At 38.1% G+C, this 22,019-nt stretch overlaps 2 protein-coding genes across 5 annotated transcripts; one reads left to right on the top strand and one right to left on the bottom strand.

Moving 5' to 3' along the window:
• Window positions 1–1,781: 1,781 nt before the first annotated feature.
• Window positions 1,782–5,679, top strand: selenok (selenoprotein K). Of its 2 annotated transcripts, XM_055007297.1 has the most exons (5): window positions 1,782–1,877; window positions 2,323–2,413; window positions 3,780–3,854; window positions 4,163–4,258; window positions 5,353–5,679. In XM_055007297.1, the coding sequence occupies exons 1-5, from the start codon at window positions 1,859–1,861 to the stop codon at window positions 5,354–5,356; spliced, it is 285 nt and encodes a 94-aa protein (XP_054863272.1). In that variant the 5' UTR covers window positions 1,782–1,858; the 3' UTR covers window positions 5,357–5,679. The 2 variants fall into 2 exon arrangements, with proteins under 2 accessions (XP_054863272.1, XP_023148064.1); XM_023292296.3 differs by lacking the exon at window positions 5,353–5,679 and having other exon boundaries at window positions 4,163–4,262.
• Window positions 5,680–5,957: 278 nt separating this feature from the next.
• On the bottom strand, window positions 5,958–20,214 carry actr8 (actin related protein 8). Of its 3 annotated transcripts, XM_023292290.3 has the most exons (13): window positions 19,941–20,214; window positions 19,257–19,427; window positions 19,059–19,169; window positions 17,179–17,283; window positions 16,923–17,096; window positions 16,148–16,241; window positions 13,886–14,018; window positions 13,589–13,742; window positions 10,610–10,705; window positions 10,344–10,484; window positions 7,892–8,195; window positions 6,837–7,000; window positions 5,958–6,707 (listed from the first exon to the last, which is right to left on the bottom strand). In XM_023292290.3, exons 1-13 carry the CDS (start codon window positions 20,061–20,063, stop codon window positions 6,564–6,566), a joined length of 1,914 nt encoding a protein of 637 aa, XP_023148058.1. In that variant the 5' UTR covers window positions 20,064–20,214; the 3' UTR covers window positions 5,958–6,563. The 3 variants fall into 3 exon arrangements, with proteins under 3 accessions (XP_023148058.1, XP_023148060.1, XP_023148059.1); XM_023292292.3 differs by lacking the exons at window positions 19,059–19,169; window positions 19,257–19,427; window positions 19,941–20,214 and adding an exon at window positions 17,483–17,531; XM_023292291.3 differs by lacking the exons at window positions 19,059–19,169; window positions 19,257–19,427; window positions 19,941–20,214 and adding an exon at window positions 17,375–17,523.
• Window positions 20,215–22,019: the final 1,805 nt, after the last annotated feature.

Here is a 22,019-nt window from a genome sequence, read left to right as displayed (position 1 = left end):
CATGAAACTGATGTCATTTAAAACTATCAGAGTCCATTTTAGTGTCAAATTAAAGCTGATTACTGACAACTAGAACATTAACGTTACTGTTTTAATCACATTTAAGTTTATTTATTTATTTATTTATTTATTTAAGATGGGACAGTGCATATTAATCAACATGAGTCAAGAAATGTCCACATGTAAATATGCCAGATTTAGCCTCAAGGGGTAATTTTCATCTGTAGTCCCAGGGCAGGTAGATGTTAAAATGACACAGGACAAGGCCACACAACAGAAAAGTTAAAAGGTTAAAAAGCAAAGACAGTGGAGACAGTAGATTGAAAAGAAAAAACTTACATGCAGATAGCAAAGATAAGACATAATCAAACAATACACAGACCTTAATAAAAAGTAATACTAATAATAGGAAAAAAAAGAGAAAAAAAAAACACATAGGTATTAGTAACATTAGATTAATACACTACATGTCTTCGCTATGGCTGCAGGTTTGATTGTCCAGGAGCCAGAGTTTGAGAGCTGTACTGAAGGATTTGAGAGTTGATAAGTTCCTAATGTTTGATGGAACAGTGTTCCATGTTTCAGCTGCCCTCACAGAGAGGCTCAACTTACCAATACTGGAGTCTCTATAGGGGATGTTACAGTCTCCTCTGCTTTGAGAACGTGTTGCTCTACCTGTTTTTAGATGGATAAATTGCCGCAGAGGAGGCGGCGCTAGATTAAGTTTCCTGAACGTTACATTAACGTCAACCACCCACAGTTTTATGAACTTAATGAACCACATTACAGGAACACAACACACTTCAGCTGCTGACAGGAAACAACACAAACATCATTAGCTTGATGCTACATTTAGCTGCTAATCAGGACTGCTCAGCTACCTCGGTTAGCATCGTTAATTCACATTAAAGCTAATATTCACTGGATGCTAACTCTCTTCTCTGGTCAACACACACAAATAAACTCCACCAACTCCTGGGGTTCACTGTTCACATTATATCTGACTCTCACTCCTTTAATGTCTTACCTTAAAATGACCTACATTTTAAAAAATATAGATGCAAAGTAAAAGTTTCACACCAAAGATGAATCACTGATGAACATTTAATTGCATTAACTAAATTATTATGAGGAAACAGAAATCCATTTCTAATATTTCTATCAAATATGTTTTTCTATAAAATGTACTGGAAAGCAATAAAAATGTCTGCATAGTGAAATATATGAAGTCCATCTGCATTTATGCATCATATTGATGTTTAAATAACAGGAACTGCAGCCCACGTTCAGTCAAGTTAGCGGAATTACGGATAAACAACGTTTCCATGCATCTCTTTCAAAATAAAAGCCGTGATTTGTTTAACGGAAAAGTTCGGTGATTTCAAATGTGTGATTTTGAAAATGTAAACAAACTGTAATCAGCGTTAGCTCGCTGCTCCACTTGCTCTGAATATTTTTGTTCTCGTCTTTGTCAAGCCCAAAGGAAAAATGAATCCCGCACCCTGTCCTGCTCTGCAAGACTACCGTTTTTTTCTTTGTGAGGGATTTTCACTAAACCACGGAAGATCTCTGAGTGCTTTTCTAGTTATTATTTTGATTATTGTTATTAATATCTACACCTAATAAATCGAACATTATATACATTATTTTTTTACATAAAGTATTACATTTTAATGGCATCAAATGTTTGGAAATTTTGACAGTAAAGCAGCTTCAGTATTTAATTTTTTAACATAGAAAGCACTGGCTGTGGATTTATTTTCCTCTCAATGCTGCACATGCGCACTGGAGAATGACGCAATAACAGATGACGCCAACCGTAAACAGGAAGCAGTTAGCTGCTGTTAGCGTCTGAAAGATGGTGTACGTGTCTAACGGTGAGCGGTTTGTCCGGTGCTGTCAACAGTTTTCTCGTCTTCAGAGCGAATTTTTAGCTTCAATTTATCTAGTTTTATATAGAAGGCTTTTACAAACACGCCAGGAATGTTTAACGGTGTCCGGTTAAAGTTAGCTACGTAGCCTGTTAGCTGGTTTAGCCTGACTGGACTGATGTCTAAGATGAGCTTTAAGGGATTTTATTAAAGCAGTTGTGGCTACGATTACATTTTGTTTTCGGACTTACACTGGGGCTACAGTCAGCTTAAAAAGCTTTGAGAAACTGGTCATGTTGTTCTGTATTTATGCGCTAACTAGCCGTTAACCAGCTTTAGAAGAGTTTGACCCAATAAACAGTTAACTTATGGACAAAGTAGGAACATTTACAGTTACTGTGGGGTCTGAAGGAACAACATTATCCATCCCATGATACTCTGTGTCTCTCAGGTCAGGTCCTGGACAGCAAGGCTCAGTCGCCATGGAGACTATCCTTACTGGTGGATCTGTTCTGGGGAGCAGTGGAGTTTATCGGCCTCTTGTAAGTCCATCAGTCACACCAGTATTCATCTAAATGATCCTTATTGTTTAGTAGAATGGATGTGACCTCCTGAATGATGTCAACTATAGTCATTAGCCTAGCTCAGCCCAGCAGTGTTTAGACTTTAACTTACTATTACAATAATATTATTATATTAATAATAATAATAATAATAATAATAATAATAATATATTATAATATTGTTTATATTCACACTGTATATATGTAAATACATTGTTTTTGCACTATCTTTAAGATTTCCTTGCACTGAAAAGGAGAAGCTCTGCAATGTCGTTATACATTGTATAATGATAATAAAGAATATTCTATTCTACTAATTGCACCAGAAAATGAATATAAAATGTGGTGAAGTGAGGCCATCCCACATTAGCTCATGTTCCACATTAATATCACAGTTGAACATTCAGCTAGATGGTGCTTCTCAAACTGTGGTCCAAGTCCTGATGATTTGCATCTAGAATCATATGGAAATATAATCTTATGAAAATATAATCTTATGTAAATGCCTTCTGCTTCCACCTGGAGTGAGATTGGTTTCTCTTTTAGGTTATGAATAGTTATTATAGTGTTTTTGTTTAAATCATTTTTTGGTAGTGATTTTGGGTGAACAACCCTTTAAATAATGATGCAGTTGCTGGTTTAGGGATAAAGTTCACCTTTAAATTCCCTTTAAATGCAACACCCCAATAATAGACCAATGCTGCTGGTGTTTCTGAATAAAAAAAATACAGAAACTTCTGTCCATGTTTAGCCCATCATGTAGTGTAAGTACAACAGCAGGATTTAATTCCTTCTCCACCTCCTCAATCCTTTTCCTTTTCATTAAAGTGTTTTATATCTATAACGTTCAAGTCTTGCCTACGTCAGTTATGTAACAAACAACAAATGTCAACAACGTAAATCTAGTAACTGGAGCCGTCACTTATAAAAACTTGAGTTTTTGATGAACAATCATTTCTGGGGGGGCTTTATTGCATGACTGGTAGATTAATAGATCCCAGAACGTGTTATTTTGCAACAAATTAAAAAGAAAAAAACAAAAATCTCATTTATCTTCCTGAAAGGATCAACTAACTGAGGTTCCACTGTCAAATGTTAACCTGGTGGTAGTGGAACTACAGATGATGGAACAGTAAGAACCGTAGCATCAGTGCTGTTGTTTAGCAGGTGCATTATTTGTTATGTTCATCTAAATTTTTTGTATTTTTGTTTGTTTAACAGATGTTAGGATGCTGAGGCAGCTCAAAATGTCATTTGTTTACAAAAGACAAAATTAAGAGAAAACTGATATTTTATTTGACTTTCCAACGCTGCTGCTCACTCATCTTTTTTTGTTTTCTGCCAGTTTTAAGACGTTGGTTCATCCTGACATGACAAAGGATGGAAACTCTAGTTCTTCACGCTTCAGTGATGGCAGAGGGTAGGTCCCTGGAGTCATTTCTCTACTTTCTCACCTCTGGGACACGTCCTACATGTCCTTTTATCTTTAACATCGATGGTGTCCTCGTCAGATGGCTCCATGTAATCCAAACTGGCTTAGTATTTGTTCTGGAACAAATGATCTTGTTAAACTTTGAGGGAATAAAGTGTTTGTGTACAGATTATTGTATTTTATTCAAAAACGTCCTCACCTGAGAAATCCAGAGTTTACCTATGCTGTTGTCCAACTTTGCTCCAGTTTTTACCATTTGTCCTCATGTTTGTCTGTTGTGTTGCTTCCTTCGGCAGTCCTCCAGGTCCCCCTGGTGGCAGGAGGCGGATGGGAAGAATAACCCACGGTGGAGGTCCCAATGCTCCACCGATGGGTGGAGGAGGATGAGGAAGGTGAGAGAGTTTTTCTGAATTGTACCGCCTGTTTGGGGACTCAGGGTGAAGTGAATGTTAAAACACACAAAGCCCACATGTTAACTCTGTTTTCACCACCACTGATGGATCGTCTGTTTTAGTCGGGTCAATAGAGAATTAAAGAACTTTTTGTATCAAAATCGATATTTTGGATGTTTTCAGGCCTGGGGAACTTAGTTGGAAGTGATTTCTCAGACACAGATTTCCATATAAAATTTGATATATTGCCAAAAAAGAAATATCTACCATGATTATCTCAACTTAATAAAAGAACACAATCCAAACTATTTCTGAATCAGCTCATTTTATTATTGTTTAGCTCATTAGAAGGTGGTTGGTATTAAATTCAGACGCTTATTTAGTTGACATTTTAGTGACATCCAGTCATTTTTTATTAATGATTGTTTCCATAATAAATAATTATGGAGTTTGTAAAGACATGATCATAATGAACATAAAAAACATTCTATTTACTTTTAATAAAAATCTATGCAGATATATCCCATGGACTTCAGAAGTCCCTCAATTATAGATTGACCTGGAAAATTTTTGAGTCATTTTCAACAACTTTTGTCATTTTGGATCATTTTATTGTCTTTGGAATAGTTTGAGTCATTTAGGACAAATTTCATGTCATTCTGGACTAATTTTCTGGAATTATGGATCATTTTCAAGTCATTCTGGACAGGTGAAAATATAATTGCAGGGCTTGTTGTATCATAGTTAACATTTTAGCAATATCCAGTCATTTTTTATTAATAAGTGATTGTTTCCATAATAAATAATTATAGGACTTGTAAAGACATGACCATAATGAACATAAAAATTAGCTTTTTTTACTTTTAATAAAAATGTATGGAGATATAGCCCATGGACTTCAGAAGTCCCTCAGGTATAGACTAACGGTAACTTCACCAGTCATACATTTTCCAACAACAAGCAGAATAATGTTCATTGGAAACACTTCTATTCACAACATTCTTAATATCAGCATTTTCAAGTACCCAGCAGATATTTCAGCATGATGTGAATACCTGATGGGCTCTAACCTGCTGACCGTCCTTCCTGTCCAGGTAAACGCCTACACATCCATTCAGTGTAGGCGTGGGACTTCACACAGCATCGTTCTGCTCAGAACCCAGAGAAAGACGTCGCGGTGCTGAAGCCTCTCTTCATCGGCTGCCGCTGCTACAAGCAGTTTGTTGACGCTTTTCTGGGAATTCCTACCTGTAGGGGCCAGAACAGCTGATCCAGCAGCTATCTGCATCACTTCCTGTTTCCTAATCTGCAGTCACACTAGTCCGTTAGACCCAGTGGTAATTCTGTTCTCCCTCCTGGGAATCATCAGTTAGTTCATCTTTGTTTTGTATCCTTCTGTTGAAATAAAACTTTACTACTGACTTCGTCTCATTCCTTTACTGTCAAAAACACAAGCTGACTCTAACGTAGAGCTGAGTAAGACTGAAATCAGTGTTTCACCCTGTAGTATCACAAGATAAACACTGTTAAAGAGGTTGATTTGGTGCCTGGAAAATAATTTATCACCGTCAGTAATGAGGCTACAACAGTTGATGAAACTATAAGAGGAATTTGGCATTTAATTATGTGTTTAAAGTCAACATTCTGATCATCTAAAGTGTGTGTGTTTTTTTTTTAAAACTACTATCAAATGCAGCGATTGTGTATCCGAGTTCAATAGGTTTATTTACACTTCAGACATGAAAATGAGCAGTACTATTTACATCACAATGGAGACAAACTTCCTCCTCCATCAAAGACTATTCAAATAAACTAATGAAGACAACATCTGGGTTCCTGATGTTAGAAACAGTCAACAGAACTGAGGCTGTCTGGGGGTTTTCAACATGATGTTAGAAAAGTAATACTGTCTGTGTATAGAGATGGTACAAGAAGTTGAAATGTTTGCCTCTGGAAAATCCTTCAGACCACAACTCTGCATTATTTGATCAAGAGTTTAATCTGGACACCAAATATATAAACCCAGCATGCAAATGATGGTGTTCTCAGACGTGGAGAAAAAGTTTAATATCTAATTTCTGTTGTTTTGGGTAGAAAAGGGTCAAGTTTATCTTACTATGTACGAGAAGTTTTAGAGCGGCCTCGTCAGGTAAAGCACAATGATGTCCTTTAGTACTTATTCCCCTCTGTTAAACAGGATGGATAGGCTTAATAAAACGTGCAGTGTTTCTATATTTTTCAGCATATTTTAGCTAAGATTTAACCTGTCTTTGTGCAGTCTGCTTCACTCTACATGTGTTCAGTTTCACCAGACAAAAGCAGCTCTTTCTCGCAGCATCCGGACTCCGAATCGTTGCCACTCTCTCTGGTGGATCCACATCTCCTGCGTGGTGTCCAGACACGCCAGCACCGCTCCTCCCTTCCACGATATCAGCCGAGGATCCATGTCCTACAACACAGCACCAGGATTCCGTTACCCGTCCCTTCAGGAGTTATACACAGCCCGTCATTTAAAATTCTACACAAATCTGACTAAAATAATCCTCCACTGCTATTCTGAGAATGTATTCCAGTTCACCTTTGGCCGTGTGATCACCTCCACGTTGTCCACCAGCCTCCTGAAGGACGGCGGCATCTTGTTGATGATGCGATGAAGCAGAAACTCCTGAGCTCCGTGGAACATGAGGCCTCCTCCCACCACCAGGATGGAGCTGTACATCTTCCGTTTGGTTTCGTCTGAAGCTGGCAAACAAAAAGAGTCACAACAGGACATTTTTTTTGCTTGACTGTTCCATTGCTATGGGCTCATTCCGCCTCAATTCACCGAACGCCCCACGTCTGACCAACTTCAATTTGACTTTTCTTTTTAAAAAAAGTGGTGAATATTAAAAGTGGCCAAAGATAACAGAAAGCGTTGAGTCCTCTGTGAAAACACTTAACCCTCACGTCGACCTGCGGGTCAAAATTGAACCATCGTAAAGTTTGAAAACGTGGAAAAAAATATATTTCCACAGCGAAACTTCTGATGTCCATATTTTCAACATTTTTCGAAAATCTTTGAACATTTTTCGAAAACATTTTTTTGGTGGAAAAAGTTAAAAATGTTTAAGAATATTCACAAAAAAAAAAATCAACATCATTTTTATGTGAATTTTGTTAAAGAAAATACTAGAAGTTTTACTGATATATATGGAATCACTTTAGATATTTTTAGGATTTTTTTTTGGAAGATTTTTACTAATTTTTTGAAAATATTTACAAGAATTTTCTTGCCAAATCTGAGGAATTTTTAAAAAAAAAATAAAACTTTCAAGGGAAACTTTTAAGGAATTATTGTAATTTTCTTCCTGAAGGTTTTGCAAATTTTCTGAAATTTGGGGAATTTTTTTACAGAATTTTTTGGATTTTTTTAAAACAAGGAAACAACATTTTTTGGTGCCCGTAAATGAAGACAACAGGAGGGTTAAAAACATGGTAACTGAGGCAGAATGAGCCGATATTAAAGATGATATAGTTTTATTTCCAGAATTACTTTCTCTTTCTGAAGTAATCCCTGACTACTCCTTCAGTACTGCACTTCTTCCACTTTTTTGTCTGCTTCTTTTAAATCCCTCTCCTCTTTCCCCATCTTACCACAGCAGTCGATGCTGTGCAGGACGGCCTTATCCAATCCCAGCGCTTTGCTCTCAAACTGGCTCATGATGGCGCTCTTCCTGGAGACGTGAGCAGACAGGGGCTCCTCCACCTCCCCAGCCCCCATCAGGCACTCCCCCTGGGCAGGAAGGAGCTCCATCTCCCCCTGCATCCCTCCCCCGCTGCTCCCACAGCCCCGGGGCAGGTCTGATAACTCCCCCATCCCTCCCTGGCTGCTCAGCTCTCCGTCCAGACCTCCACCTGGTCTGGAAACAGCCTTACGGTCTGCAGCAGATTTAGAGGACTGTTGGAGGAAACGGTAGAAGACGCAAAAAGGAATGAGAATGAGCAAACGTCTAGATTGCATTTACAGTGGTCCCTCGTCATATCGCGGTCTCAGTGTATCGCTGGATTTTGCGGTATATAGGTCTTTTTGTATATTAATTATTGTGGCGAGATGCGTTAAAGAACGACGCTGGAGAAAGAATATTTGCCATTAACCCTCCTGTTGTCCTCATTTACAGGCACCAAAAAATAGTTTCCTTGTCTGAAAAAAATGCAAAACTTCAGCAAAAAATTCCCTCAATTTCTGAAAATTTGTAAAACCTTCAGGAAGAAAATTCTAATAATTCCTTGAAAGTTTCCCTAAAAGTTTTATTAAAAAAAAAAAAAAAAAAAGCCCCAAATTTGGCAAGAAAATTCTTGTAAATATTTTCAAAAAATGAACACAAATCTTCCAAAAAATCCCAAAAATATCTAAAGTGATTCCATATATATCAGTAAAACTAATATTTTCTTCGAGCATTCACAAAAAAAAAAAAAAAAAAAATCAACCAGAATCCAGCGAAATTCACTGGATTTTGGTTGATTTTTATGTGAATGTTCTTAAGAAACATTTTTAACATTTCTTTTTTTCCACCAAAAAATGTTCAAAAAATTCCCAAAAATGTTGAAAATGTGGACATCCGAAGTTTCACTGTGAAAATATACTTTTTTCCACATTTTCAAACTTTAAGACGGGTCAATTTTGACCCGCAGGACGACATGAGGGTTAATGCACTCAACTACTGGCAGATGCTTTTATTTTGACAGGCACAGAGATCAGCACTGTAAAAAAAGTGGCAGGAAGTGATCAAACACACAAACACAATAAAACACAAACACTACTAATACTAGAACACCAACATAAACCCCAATGACGACATTTAAACTCCCAACACCCCAAACTCCCAGGATGCATTGCAGCACAACAGTTCAGTCATAGACTGGCTCTGCCATCGCTGCATTATTTTAATTATTTATAAGGTAAAATAAGTATTTTCTAGCCTAAAAATTGAAAACAATATGAAAAATAATAATTAAAACATATTAGTTGTTTTGATCATAAAGTAAAATACTAGATTGTTCATTGTTTTGGAGTTTTGTGCCTCATTTTTATAATATTTTGTCTTGCGTTTGTCTTTTTGTCTGACTTTTATTGTTTGTTTCAAGTTTTTGTTGTCTTGCGTTTCCTTGTGTTTTTTGTCTCATTTGTGTCATTTTGTGTTTCACTTTATTCGTTTTGTTTATCTTTTTTTATCTCGCTTGTTTATTTTTTCGTTTTGTTTCTCGCTTTTGTCATTTTTTATCTAATTTGTATCATTTATGTACATTTGTCTCATTTTTGTCATTTGTTCGTTTTTCTTGTTGCTTTCCAACTTTTTAGTCGAATTTTTTTGTCATTTTGTCTCACTTTTGTAATATTTTGTCATCTTTGTTTTTTGTCTGACTTATTGTTTGTCAAGTTTTTGTCGTTTTGTGTTTATCATTCTGTGTTTCACTTTATTCATTGCTTTGTGTATCTTTTGTGTTTTTTGTCTCACTTGTGTTTATTTTTTGTAATTTTCTTTCTCACTTTGGTCATTTTTGTCTAATTTGTGTCATTTATGTAAATTTTTGTCTCGTTTTTGTCGTTTGTTCATTTTTTTGGCCCTATGTAACTTTTTTGTCTAATTTTGTCTCTTTTTTGGGTTTGTTTCGTGTCGTTTGTCTCATTTTTTGTCCATTTCTTTCTCATTTTTGTCATTTTGTGTCTCACTTGTAATATTTTGTCTTGTTTTGGTCGTTTTTTGTCCGACTTTTGTCGTTAAACAATATTTAATGTAAATAAAATGCGTAGCGTCCAGCGCTGGGCTCTGGTTGGCTCAGAGACGAGCGCTGCGCTCTGATTGGCTCAGAGACCGTAGCATCAGCCTCCTCTGTCTCCTGTGAAGCATCATCAGCATCTGGCCTTAATTCCACACAGACGTCTGATCGCTGCATAGTGCTGCTCTGTGGTATGGGGAGGGTTTATAAAGCCTTAAAATATACAGAAATAACAACATAAACATGGTTGCTACTTAGCAGATTTTCGTCTGGAACGTAACCATCGCGACAGACGAAGGGCCGCTGTAATCGTACGTCTGAATATCACCTGGTCTTGTTTGCTCTGCGTGGCCAGCAGGTAGTGTTCATCATGAGGATCGTCGGAGTCGCCTTGGGAACGGAACTGAAGCGACGTCATCTTCTGACCTACGATACCAAACGTGGTCGGGTAGAAAAGACCCATGGGTGCCTAAAAAAAAGACAAACACACAAACAGGAAAATATGAAGAGTAATTTATAAATATAGCAAAAATTGCAGATGAAATAATCTAAAAAGTCTCAAACAGCAGAGTGTTGTTGTAATACTTCTAATACCTGTAATTTCTCATCTCCAAGTCGAACCTGGTACAGAAGAGCCGGGGCTTCTGGGAAACGAGTCTGGAACTCGTGATCTTGTAGTCCTGACATGTCCTGTTAAGAAGAACAGAGGAAGGAGACACTTTGGAATTCATGTGAGGAACTGGAAACGTCTCCATCCATTCAGGAGAACATCGACACGAGCTACAGATTTCCTCTAAACCAGGGGTGTCCAACATGAGGCCCGCGGGCCAAAAGCGGTCCTCCAGAGGGTCCAATCTGGCCCTCAAAGTGTAAAAATTCCAGAGAAGACATCAATCAATCTTTATTGGTCATTGCACACTTTCATATACAGCGAAATTTCATTTGAGCTGCCCTGCCAATGACAGCTCAGGCTGCTGCACAGTGCTGCGCGCACCTTTCTTGAGGAAAAAAGAAAAAGGACATGTTGGGATCTGGGTAGGGATAGCAGCGGGTAAATGGAAAAAAAAGGCTTGTTGTACCAAATGAAACTTCCAATGTTGGGAAATTCAATTTGAGAAGGAACCTAAAAAAACAAACCCGCAAACAGCAAAGCATGACGTTAGACAAGGATAGTTGGGATAAGGATGTGGGGTGGTGGAGGGGGGAGCACCACACAGTTGGTTCCTGTGCAGGTGCACAGATTCCTGGCTCCTGTGTATAGTGAGGAAAGCTTGTGGAGGTGGGTGGGGAGGGGGTTATGGACATGTGTGTGAATGTTTAGCTCAGTCCTCAGTTCATGAGTCCGATGTTTGTGTATGTGTGTAGCCCATCTTCTTCCGTCTCAGACCTCCGGTGTCTCAGTTCACGAGGGTGGGAGCGCGATAACACAGCAAGGTTGCTATGGAGACGTCCTCGGTTGGCCCGGTCCAAAAGTCAACAGGTGTCCTTGGGAAAGTGGGGGGGGTGTAGGAGAGCTATCTCTTGACCATGAAACTTCCAGAGGAGTTTGTTATTGTTCCAGGGGCGCCAGAATGTAATCAGTTATCTTCAAGTTTAGGCGGGAGAGAAGTAATTTCACCTTCCCCCTACTGCTCTCAACAATTTTAGACCTCAGCTGTAGCGATTCTCACCCTGATGGCTTCCAATCTGCAACTCAAATCAACAGTCACACCAAGCAAATTGTTCATCTTACGATTAAGTTCGTCATACCGAGAATCGGCAGCCGTGATCCGTTCGTTTGCATAGACCAGCAGAGTTTGGACATCATTTCTGTCTGCGGTCTTCCTGATTTTCCAGAAGCTCAGGCCAGTGAACAAGCCAATTATCAGCAGGCCTGTCATCATAAATCCGAATATATAAACATCTTCCACGTCCTCCACGGATAGGGGTGCCAGGCACATGACCCCCTTCCATTTCCCCCAGGCGTCGATCACGTAACCAGAGGCGAAACTCCCATCCGGGCAGGTAGGCTCCCCTAGGCCTGTGCTCTTTGTGGCGACAATCTTGTCAATTGCGTTGAGAGACCAGTTAATCAATTCCATGATCGGTGTTTCGAAGGTCCAGTGCCAAGCGATCGCTCCAAGTCAGAGAGACGAGACGAAGACGAAGAAATGCAGCAAGCAGGGAGACATGAGGGTAGGGAGGAACAGAGATAGCGGAGCAAGGAAAAGTGCGACCGCCTCCTACGAGAGCTGAGAGCAGTATCTAACTGATGACTGATTTAACTGATGTAGGTTAAGTTAGACCTAGTTTAACTTAGACCTGATCTAACTTTGACCTGGGTTAACTTAGACCTGGTTTAACTTAGACCTGGCTTATCTGATGTGGGTTAACTTGGACCTGGTTTAGGTGATGTGGGTTAAATTAGACCTGGTTGTACTTAGACCTGGTTTATCTGATGTGGTTTAACTGAGTTAGGGCTGGGCGATATGGCCTAAAAAAAAAAATCTCAGATTTTCAATTTTCAATCAGGTCCTCAAAGTGTAAAAATTCCAGAGAAGACATTAAATGCAGATTGTAAATTAGTAAAACTAGAAATTTAAAATCATTTCTAGACCAAGACAAGTTGTTCTGTGTCTCATTTTTGTAACATTTTGTCTTGTTTTTTTGTCTGACTTTTGTTGTTTCTCATGTTTTTGTGCTGCCTTTTTGGTCTCATTTTTGTCCTTTTGTCCCATTTGTGATAATTTGTCTTGTTTTGTCGATTTGTTTCTCATTTTTGTCATTTTGTGTTTTGCTTTATTTGTTGTTTTGTGTCTTGTTTTTGTCGTTTTGCATTTTTGTCTCGCTAGTGCAGTTTGTCTATTTTTTTGTCACTGTGTTTCTCATTTTCATTATTTTTTGTTCTGTTTGTGTCGTTTATGTTATTTGTCTCGTTTTTGTTGTTTGTCCATTTTTTGTGGCTTTGTAACTTTGTCGAATTTGTAGTCTCTTTTTTGTTTTGTGTCAGGTTGTCTCATTTTTGTCATTTTGTGTTTTGCTTTATTCTTTCTTTTGTGCATCTTTTTCATCATGCTTATGTTGTTTGGCCATTTTTTTATCGCCTTGTAATTTTTTTTATCTCTGTTTTGTTTCAAGTCGTTTGCCTAATATTTTGTCTTTTTTTTCATTTTTGTCGTTCTGTGTCTCATTTTTGTAATGCTTCGTCTTGTTTTTGGTGTTTTGTGTCTCTTCTGTTGTTTTGATCCTCCAGTAAATCCTCTATGGTCCAGTTCCAGGTGACTAAATGTTGTGTTCCTTTGTAGACACTCTGTGATCTGGAAGTCGTAATGTGGAAATGATAAACTGAGGCTGAATGTTGCTGAAACTGAATTGATTTTCTTCATAAATTTCAGGTTGTTTGTGATGTTTAGTAAAAAGATAATTCCTCAAATGTGGACATTTTTGCACTAAAGCAAAGGAACCATTAGGAGTTGTGGTTATTTATAGGTTATTATGCTGTGGTTTTACTGGAGATCAAACTGGACTGAATGTGGAACCTGAACAAACATGAGTTTGACTCTCCTGGTATAAACATACAGACTGAACACACACCTGATCTAGATGGCAGAATGTCTCTTTGAGATGCTGGAGGAGCTGACAGTCCAGCCTGTTGGACAGCTGACAGTCTCTGTAGGGAAACCCAGCCCTCTGCAGGAGCCAGAAGAAGGTTCTGGTCACATCTGATCCGCCGTACGCTAAACTCAACCTGCAGCAGACAGAACAGACGAGATACAAACTGCTGCCCTAAAGGTGAGATATCAACATGAAAATATCACTCTTTACCAAATATTCACTAATAAATTCTTTTTTTATAGATATAATTAAACCTAAAAGCATTCTTGGTCCCACCTGGAGTTCCGGTGAGACACTCCGTCCTCTACGCAGCAGAGACTCGTTTTCTGGTCGCCGACGTCCACGACACAAGCGCTGCTCAAGCCACTGCCAAACGTAGCGCAGACCGACTCCTGGTGCACAATGATAGCTACACACACACACACAGACACACACAGACACACACACACACAGACACACACACAGACACACACACACACAGACAGACACACACAGACACACACACACACACAGACAGACACACACAGACACACAGACACACACACACACACACACACACACACACACACACACACACACACACACACACACACACGGGGGAGTTTTATAACAGTATGTATAGAACACTTTATACAACAGAAGTGGGTTATATACCTTAAATGTGAAATGATTCCAGTGTTTCATCGCTTAATAACTACACTGTTTCTAAGCTGACTAGGAGAGGATTTCCTCTGATGAACAAAGACTCTTTAGTAAGATTATATATAAATTTCAGGCACAAAAGTGGAAAATGCAACAAACGTGAGCATATCTGTGATTACTGACACAAGTTAGAAAAGTTCTAGATAAGATAAGATAAGATAAGATAAAGTTCTTTATTTCTCCCCACTCCAGGGGAAATTTACATTGTTACAGCAGTTTTATTTACAATATATACAAGGGTGGCAAAATTTTTAACAGAAAAAATAAAAATAAAAATAAAGTTTAAAAGTGCAAAGATGTGCAGTGCAAGAATGTCAGTGCAAATTTTATGGTTTGGGGTGGTAATGATATAGTCCAGTTTATGTTAACATCAGCCAGTGATGCTGATGTTGTAAAGTCTTATAGCAGATGGGATGAAGGACCACTGAAACAAAATGAGGACGTCTGGTGAGATGATATGGGGCTGCATGAGGTCAGAAGGTGTTGTGGAGAAGACGTACTGTAGAAAACACAGTGGATGCATGTGGATAAACCAAAATAGTGACTGATAAAATGACTACAAGTTTGCAGAAGACAAATATTCCAGCATGAGAACCGTCCAACGTACGCTGACAAAACCTCACGAGAATTTCTAAGGAACTATTAGCTGACAAAGTTTAACGCCTGACTTGAATTCAACAGAACACTGTTGGAGTGTCTTAAAGAGAAATGTGGAGCAACACAACCCACACAGGAAGGAGCAGCTGGGAAAAAAATTCTATAGCAGTCTTAAGAACAGCGTTCAAAGAGCTTTGATAGTTAAAACATGAAACACAGACAATCAAACAAATCAGTTAAAATAAATAGAAATGATGACAAATTAAATTAATAATTAGCTAGATCAGCAATCACAACAAACAAGGGAACTAGACAGTTTGAAAATTAAAGAACAAGATTGAGGGTTAAAGTTAGAAATTAAAAAAAAAAAAAAAAAATCAAGAAGTCAGAGAAGAATTAGAGAGACGACATCACACCAAAGAACCAGGCAGCTAAAAGTCAAATAAAACCAGAGAACATCTAAAATAAACAGGACACAATACAGACTAAAACACTAAAAATAATAAAGATAAACATAAACCTCACATAAAAGCAAGTCTATAAAAGGGGGTTTAAAGAATTTTAAGCCTCGACTTTGGAACGAGCAGAAGGATCCACCTGAAGATCTGAGGCTGCCGCAGGATCATATGGGGTCAACAGATCATAAATGTAGCTCGGGTTAGACCCTGCTGAGCTTTAAAAGTGATCAGTAAAATGTTAGAATCGGTTCTAAAACCAGCAGGGAGCCGGTGGAGGGAAGCAGGATAGGAGGGATCTGATGCCGTCTATTAAAACCGGTAAGAAGCCGAGCTGCTGGACGAGTTGGAGACGACAGAGGAGCTTTACGGGAACGCCAGAAAGGAAGGAGTTACAATAACCAAGGTGGGAGAAGATGAGTGAATGTAGACGTTTCTCCAGGTCTGGGTGTGAGAGCATCGACTGAATCTTGGAGATTCTTATTTGGAGGAAGCAAGACTGGATAAGGTTTTTGATGTGGGGAGCAAAACTGAGGTGTAGGTCAAATAAATGGCGAGGTTCCTGCAACGAGTTTTACATGGTGGATATTTGTTAATCTGGTGAACCTAAACATTTTTAAGAGCAAATATTCTACTGTTCAACTCATAATGAAATGACTGTAAGGTCAGACAACATAGAATCATCGGACATTTAAGAGATTTTGCAGAACGGTGTACTCACTTCTGTTGTATACTAGACTTACTTGTACAGTGTGTGTGTGTACCTGTACAGTGTGTGTAGTACCTGAGAAGCCCATATTTAGCAGCAGCATGTTGACTACTTCCTTGATGTGCTGTCTGTTGTAGATGTTGGGGACCAATAGGATGCATCTGTAATACTGGCAGGGACAAACAGGAAGCATTAATGTGTGAAGAGCGTTTCAATCATCAACTCTTTAGTCTGTATAGACATACTGAAGAGTTTGTAAAGCACACTAAAGCACATACTAAAGCATACTAGAACATGCTAAAGAGATGATTTTGAATGAGAAAGACTCAGACAGCTCCATATAAATGGATATATTTTTACTTTATTTTCAATATATTTGACTATATTTTTACTGTATTTTTAAGTATTTTTACTATATATTTTTACAGTATTTTTAATATATTTTACAGTATTTTACTATATTTTTACAATATTTTTATTGTATTTTTTCTGTATTTTTACTATATTTTTTCAAAATGTGTACTGCATTTTTTCTATATTTTTAATATATTTTTACAGTATTTTTTACTATATTTTAAAAATATTTTTACAATAGTTTATTATATTTTTTCTATATTTTTTATCGTATTTTCACTGTATTTTCACAATAATTGCATGTATTTGTATCGCACTGTATTTGTACTATATTTTTACTGTATTTTCAGTATATTTTAGCATGCTTAAATCTTATTTCAGTTCCTATATCCTTTTATCTGTCTTCTTTCAGTGTTTATTGTTTTCTGGTTTCAACACATTCAGCACCACTTTTAATTTTGACTCCAAAAGGAACACAAATGAAGGTCCCTCCTACCTTTAGATCTTTCAGAGGGATCTCCAGGTGCTTCTGGATGACGTGACTCCAGATGGTCTCGAGGTCGGCCAGGACGGCGGTCAGCGAGCCTCCAGGACCAGTGTGGAGGTTGAGCTGACCTCTCACCATGGGCCAGTGGACGTTATAGCAGTCGGAGGGGTTCACAAACACGGCCTGGAGGATGGCAGGAGGAAGGAGGGTCAATAAAGACAAATTGAAACAGCTTCACGTGGCTTCTTCACAGACGTGCACTGACCTCCTCTCCCACCAGATGTGGAGGATGATGACTCGTGTTCGTCCACTTCACCCTGGAGCTGCTGTCTAGAACAGCTGGACGGATCTGACAGTTGTAGGCTCGGGCCTAAACACACAAACATCACAACTGGTATAAGTCAGATTTATAACAGCTAAAGCATTCACCACGGACACGGATAGATTTATTATTTACATACAGTGTTACAGCTTGGCTCAAAGGCTGCAACAAAACAGGGAGACAAGCCAGTGTGGTGACTAAAAATGATTTTATTGTAACCAAACAATCCAAAATGTGCACAACAAACCACAAAGAGAAAGCCCAAAAGCATGCAGCTGAAGCTCCCGCAGGCAGCAGCTCCTGTCAAAGAGCTGCAGTAGGAGAGAGGGAGGTTATATAGAGCTGAGCCACTTGATACCAGGTGTGGCTCATCAGCTGACGACCCTCAGCTCCAGAAAGACAGGAACACCTGTCCAGGTGGAGGGTCGTCACAACAGTACCGTTCAAAAGTCTGGGGTCACTAGGAAATGTCCTTATTTTGGAAGAACAGCATTTTTTTCCAATGAAGGTAACATTAAATGAATGATAAATCCAGTCCTATATATGTACTATATTTTTACTGTATTTTCAATATATTTTACTACATTTCTACTGTATTTTTTCAATATTTTTTACTGTACTTTTAGTATATTTTTAATGTACTTTTACTATATTTTTACAGTATTTTTACTGTATTTTCAATTTTTTTCTATATTTTTACTGTATTTTTATAACATTTTTTCTATATTTTACTGTACTTATAAATTTTACTGTATTTTTACTATATTTTTCTACGGTATTTTTACTGCATTTTTTACTATTTTTCTATATTTTTACTGCATTTGTACTATATGTTGACTATATTTTTTCTGTATTTTTTGCTATATTTTTTCTATATTTTATACTGTATTTTTACTATATTTCTACTGTATTTTTAATACATCTTTACTATATTTGTTCTATATTTTTTACTGTATTTTATTACACTATCATTCAAAAGTTTGAGGTCACTTAGAAATGTCCTTATTTTTGAAAGAAAAGCAGTTTTTTTAATGAAGATACCATGAAATGAATGATAAATCCACTCCAATATATGTACTATATTTTTATTGTATTTTTTACTATATTTTTTCTATATTTTTACTATATTTCTACTGTATTTTGACTATATTTTTACTATATTTTTTACTGTATTTTATTACACTACCGTTCAAAAGTTTGGGGTCACTTAGAAATGTCCTTATTTTTGAAAGAAAAGCATTTTTTTAAATGAAGATACCATTAAATGAATGATAAATCCAGTGTAGACATTGTTAATATGGTAAATGACTATTCTAGCTGGAAACAGCTGATTTTTAATGGAATATCTCCATAGAGGTACAGAGGAACATTTCCAGCAACCATCACTCCTGTGTTCTAATGCTACATTGTGTTAGCTAATGGTGCATACTGAATCCTTTAGGATAACATTGGAGTCATTTCAGACAACCTTGACATGTTTTAAGTTCTTTTGGACCATTTTTGAGATGTTTCAAACAAGTTATTATCATTTTAGACAAATGCTGAGTCATTGTGGACAAATTTGAAGCCATTGTGGACCATTTCAAAGTCAGTTTGGGCCGATTTCAAGGTAATCTGAACCAGTTTTGAGTCATTTTGGACAATTATTGAATCACTGAGGACAATTCTAACACATTCTGAGCAAGTCATTTTAGCCACTTTAGAGGAAACCTGGACAGCATTTCCTTTCTGAGGCAACTGCATATAGAATTGACTAAAAAGAGCGTAATAAACACATAAGACCATAGTGTTAACATTAAGAACTCATGAGGAGACAGACCAACCTGTTCAGCCGACACAGGAGTCCTCCGCACTCCGTTGGACATCTTCTTGGACCAGATGGCCTGGTCGACCATCTTCAGGCCGTTCTGCCGCTGCTCGTTGCTCTCTGATTTCTGTTGGACAGAAGCCTAAATAAAACACGACTCCAACATGAGCTTCATTTGAAAACAGTGGAGATGATGTGATTGAAAGGTACGTACGTTTAGACCGCCTCTCAGCAGCCAGGCGTCTTCATGTCTGGGCTGTCCACTCTGCTTGTGTCTCCGTGCGATCACATGAGGGACGGCAACCGGCAGAGTGTCTGTGGCTCGGCCAATACGAAGCATCCTGGACCCGGGGTGGATGACCACGATGAAGTTACTCTGGATTTGCTGTGAAAGAGGAAGAAATGGCAGATTTTCAGCAGACCAGAAATATGTGACCATTACAGCTGCAGTATATAATTCCAAAAATAAGAAATGCTCTTTTAAGATGCATTTCACATTAATTTTTTTGCACAAAGTTACTTTTTTAATGTTGAATTTGATCTTTTGAATTTTTCCCCTTATGGCTGTGGATCCAGTGAATGTTTTCTCTTTTTCACGTTTAAAAAGATCCCCTTTATGACAATGCAAGCTCAGAGGTCTTGTCCACACACTAATATATTAGAGAGATTTTTAGCTGAGAAGTTAGGCAAAGTATAAATGTTCATTTGGACAGAATTCATTCAAAATGAGAATTAAACTCTCTTCTATCCAGTTTCCCTTTGGAGGAGGGCAACATTTGAGGAATTTGGGAAATGCTACCCTGATTTATAGACAGGACTTTTATCTCCATTATAGTTTTCGTCTCACCTCCTGTGGGGGCTCTGGACCTTCAGATATTATTTTTATCTTCATTCTTACCTCCTGTGGAGGTTCTGGAACCACCGGAGGAGCGATGGGTCTCTTCACTCCTCGCTGCTGCTCCTTTTCTTTCTCCTTTTCTTTCTCCTTCCCATTATCCTGCTCTTTGTCGGCCTGAGTCATCGCCACGCTTTAATTTAGTCCACTAACTAGTCAGAAATAACGTCTTCTTTCTTTAACTTTCAACCTCAAACTAAAAATCTTTCAGCCTCATGAGAAGCTGCTGCAGCGGTACAAGCTACTTCCGTGTTTGATCACGTGGGAATAAAGCGGCGATTTCTATTCGTCAAAGGATTTCCGCTCATATCCTCCTGAGGCCCCGCCCATTCATTCTGTCCTTTGTACCATATATACACAGCGTATGCTGTGTACTGACTTCTGTTTCTGTTCTCTGTCTTTAGACTTATTTAAATCCTGATGTGCTCAGTAGAGGACTTCCTGGCCTATCCAGTGATGTCTCATGTGTTTGGGTGGAATGAGGGGAACTTTGCCTCCTGACCATTGAGAATGGAATTTATGTTCATATTCAGTTTAATTTACTTTCTTAAAGTTTCATTAGAAAATGGATTGAGATTTTTGTTTTCTTGTCAGTCTATTTTGATTTTCAAATATTGCTGTTTTTTTTGTTTGTTTTTTATGATGAAATCGTTCTGTTGTCCACTACAGTGGACATATTTTAGTAAACTTCTAAATTGTGAGTTGTTTTAGCTCCAATAAGGCAGAAAATCGCATAGAAAGTTAAATTGAGAGATAATTTTGTTTCCCCTCAGTTCTCAGGAGATTATAGGAAATATGGCAACCTTCTTGGTTTCAGATGAGTGAGTGCCCCCCAAACCATAATTTCCTGCAAATATTATATATATTCTGATGTCATTTGCACATTAGCATATTTATGTATACTCTTTAAAAAAATACTGCCAGTCTTGTATGTACAGTTGATTTTTTTCTATATTATATTTTCGATATTTTTATTTCGTTTTATTTTATCTTATCTTATTTTACCTTCACTTTATACTGTAATCATCTGTGCTGTCTTATTGTAATATTGAATATATCACGTTATTGAATACTGAAATATCCACAAATGAAGGCAAAGTTTAGTAACCTTCTTGGTTACAGATGAATGAATGCCCCTCTAACCATCCTTTCTGCAAATATATATATATAACTGTCATTTTTACTATTTATATTAACTGACTGCTCTGACTTGTCTCCTATATCTTGTTTGATTGTCTGTCTCCACTACTCTTCTCCCTCTACACCAACGACTGCACCTCCAAGCACCCAGCTGTTAAACTCCTGAAGTTTGCAGACAACACGACAGTCATCATCCTGATCCAGGACCAGTCTGCATATGGGCAGGAGGCTGAGCAGCTGGAGATCTGGTGCAGCCAGAACAACCTGGAGCTGAACACCTCCACACTGTGGAGATGATGGAGGACTTCAGGAGACAGCCCTGTGTCAGCTGTGGAGTCCTTCAAGCTCCTGGGACTACAATCTGTCAGGACCTGCAGTGGGAGAAGAACATCCTCCATCCTGAAAAAGGCTCAGCAGAGGATGGACTTCCTGCTACAGCTGAGGAGACATGGCCTGCCTCAGGAGCTGCTGATCCAGTTCTACACTGCAGTCATCCAGTCTGTCCTGTGCACATCTGGATCAGCCACACAGCTGGACAGAAACAGACTGCAGAGAACATAGAATAGCATAGAATAGAATAGAATAGAATAGGTTTTTATTGTCACTGTTAGAGAAAACAATGAAAATCAGCTTAGCACTCTCCACATAGCAGCATTAAAAATAAACTATATTAGGCAATATTAACACATCCTAAAAAATATATACAACCGAAATATAAGAGCAAAATATCCAGTGTGGAAACGGTTTGTGGCTAGAGACCTGCTCTACACATGATTACTGCACATGATATGAATTCACTGACACATAAATGTTGCACCTGTAGGCAATGTTCCCTGTAATTTTTCCTGAGTTTGAGCAAACACACAAACTCCCTGAGCGTTCCTTGGACCACTGTGAGCAACATCAGACGTGTGCACTGTGGTCACACCAGCATCACATCCA

The sequence above is a fragment of the Amphiprion ocellaris genome, chromosome 22 (genome assembly GCF_022539595.1).
Source record: "Amphiprion ocellaris isolate individual 3 ecotype Okinawa chromosome 22, ASM2253959v1, whole genome shotgun sequence".
NCBI lineage: Eukaryota > Metazoa > Chordata > Actinopteri > Pomacentridae > Amphiprion > Amphiprion ocellaris.
This window is presented reverse-complemented; position numbering and strand designations above follow the sequence as displayed.

Coding starts and splice junctions, on each gene's coding strand:
- actr8 (XM_023292290.3), bottom strand. CDS start 20,063: ATGACTCAGGCCGACAAAGAGCAGGATAATGGGAAGGAGAAAGAAAAG. Junction 17,097..17,178: donor CACATCTGGTGGGAGAGGAG/GTCAGTGCACGT, acceptor GCCATCCTCCAG/GCCGTGTTTGTGAACCCCTC. Junction 10,485..10,609: donor TTGGAGATGAGAAATTACAG/GTATTAGAAGTA, acceptor TCTTTTTTTTAG/GCACCCATGGGTCTTTTCTA.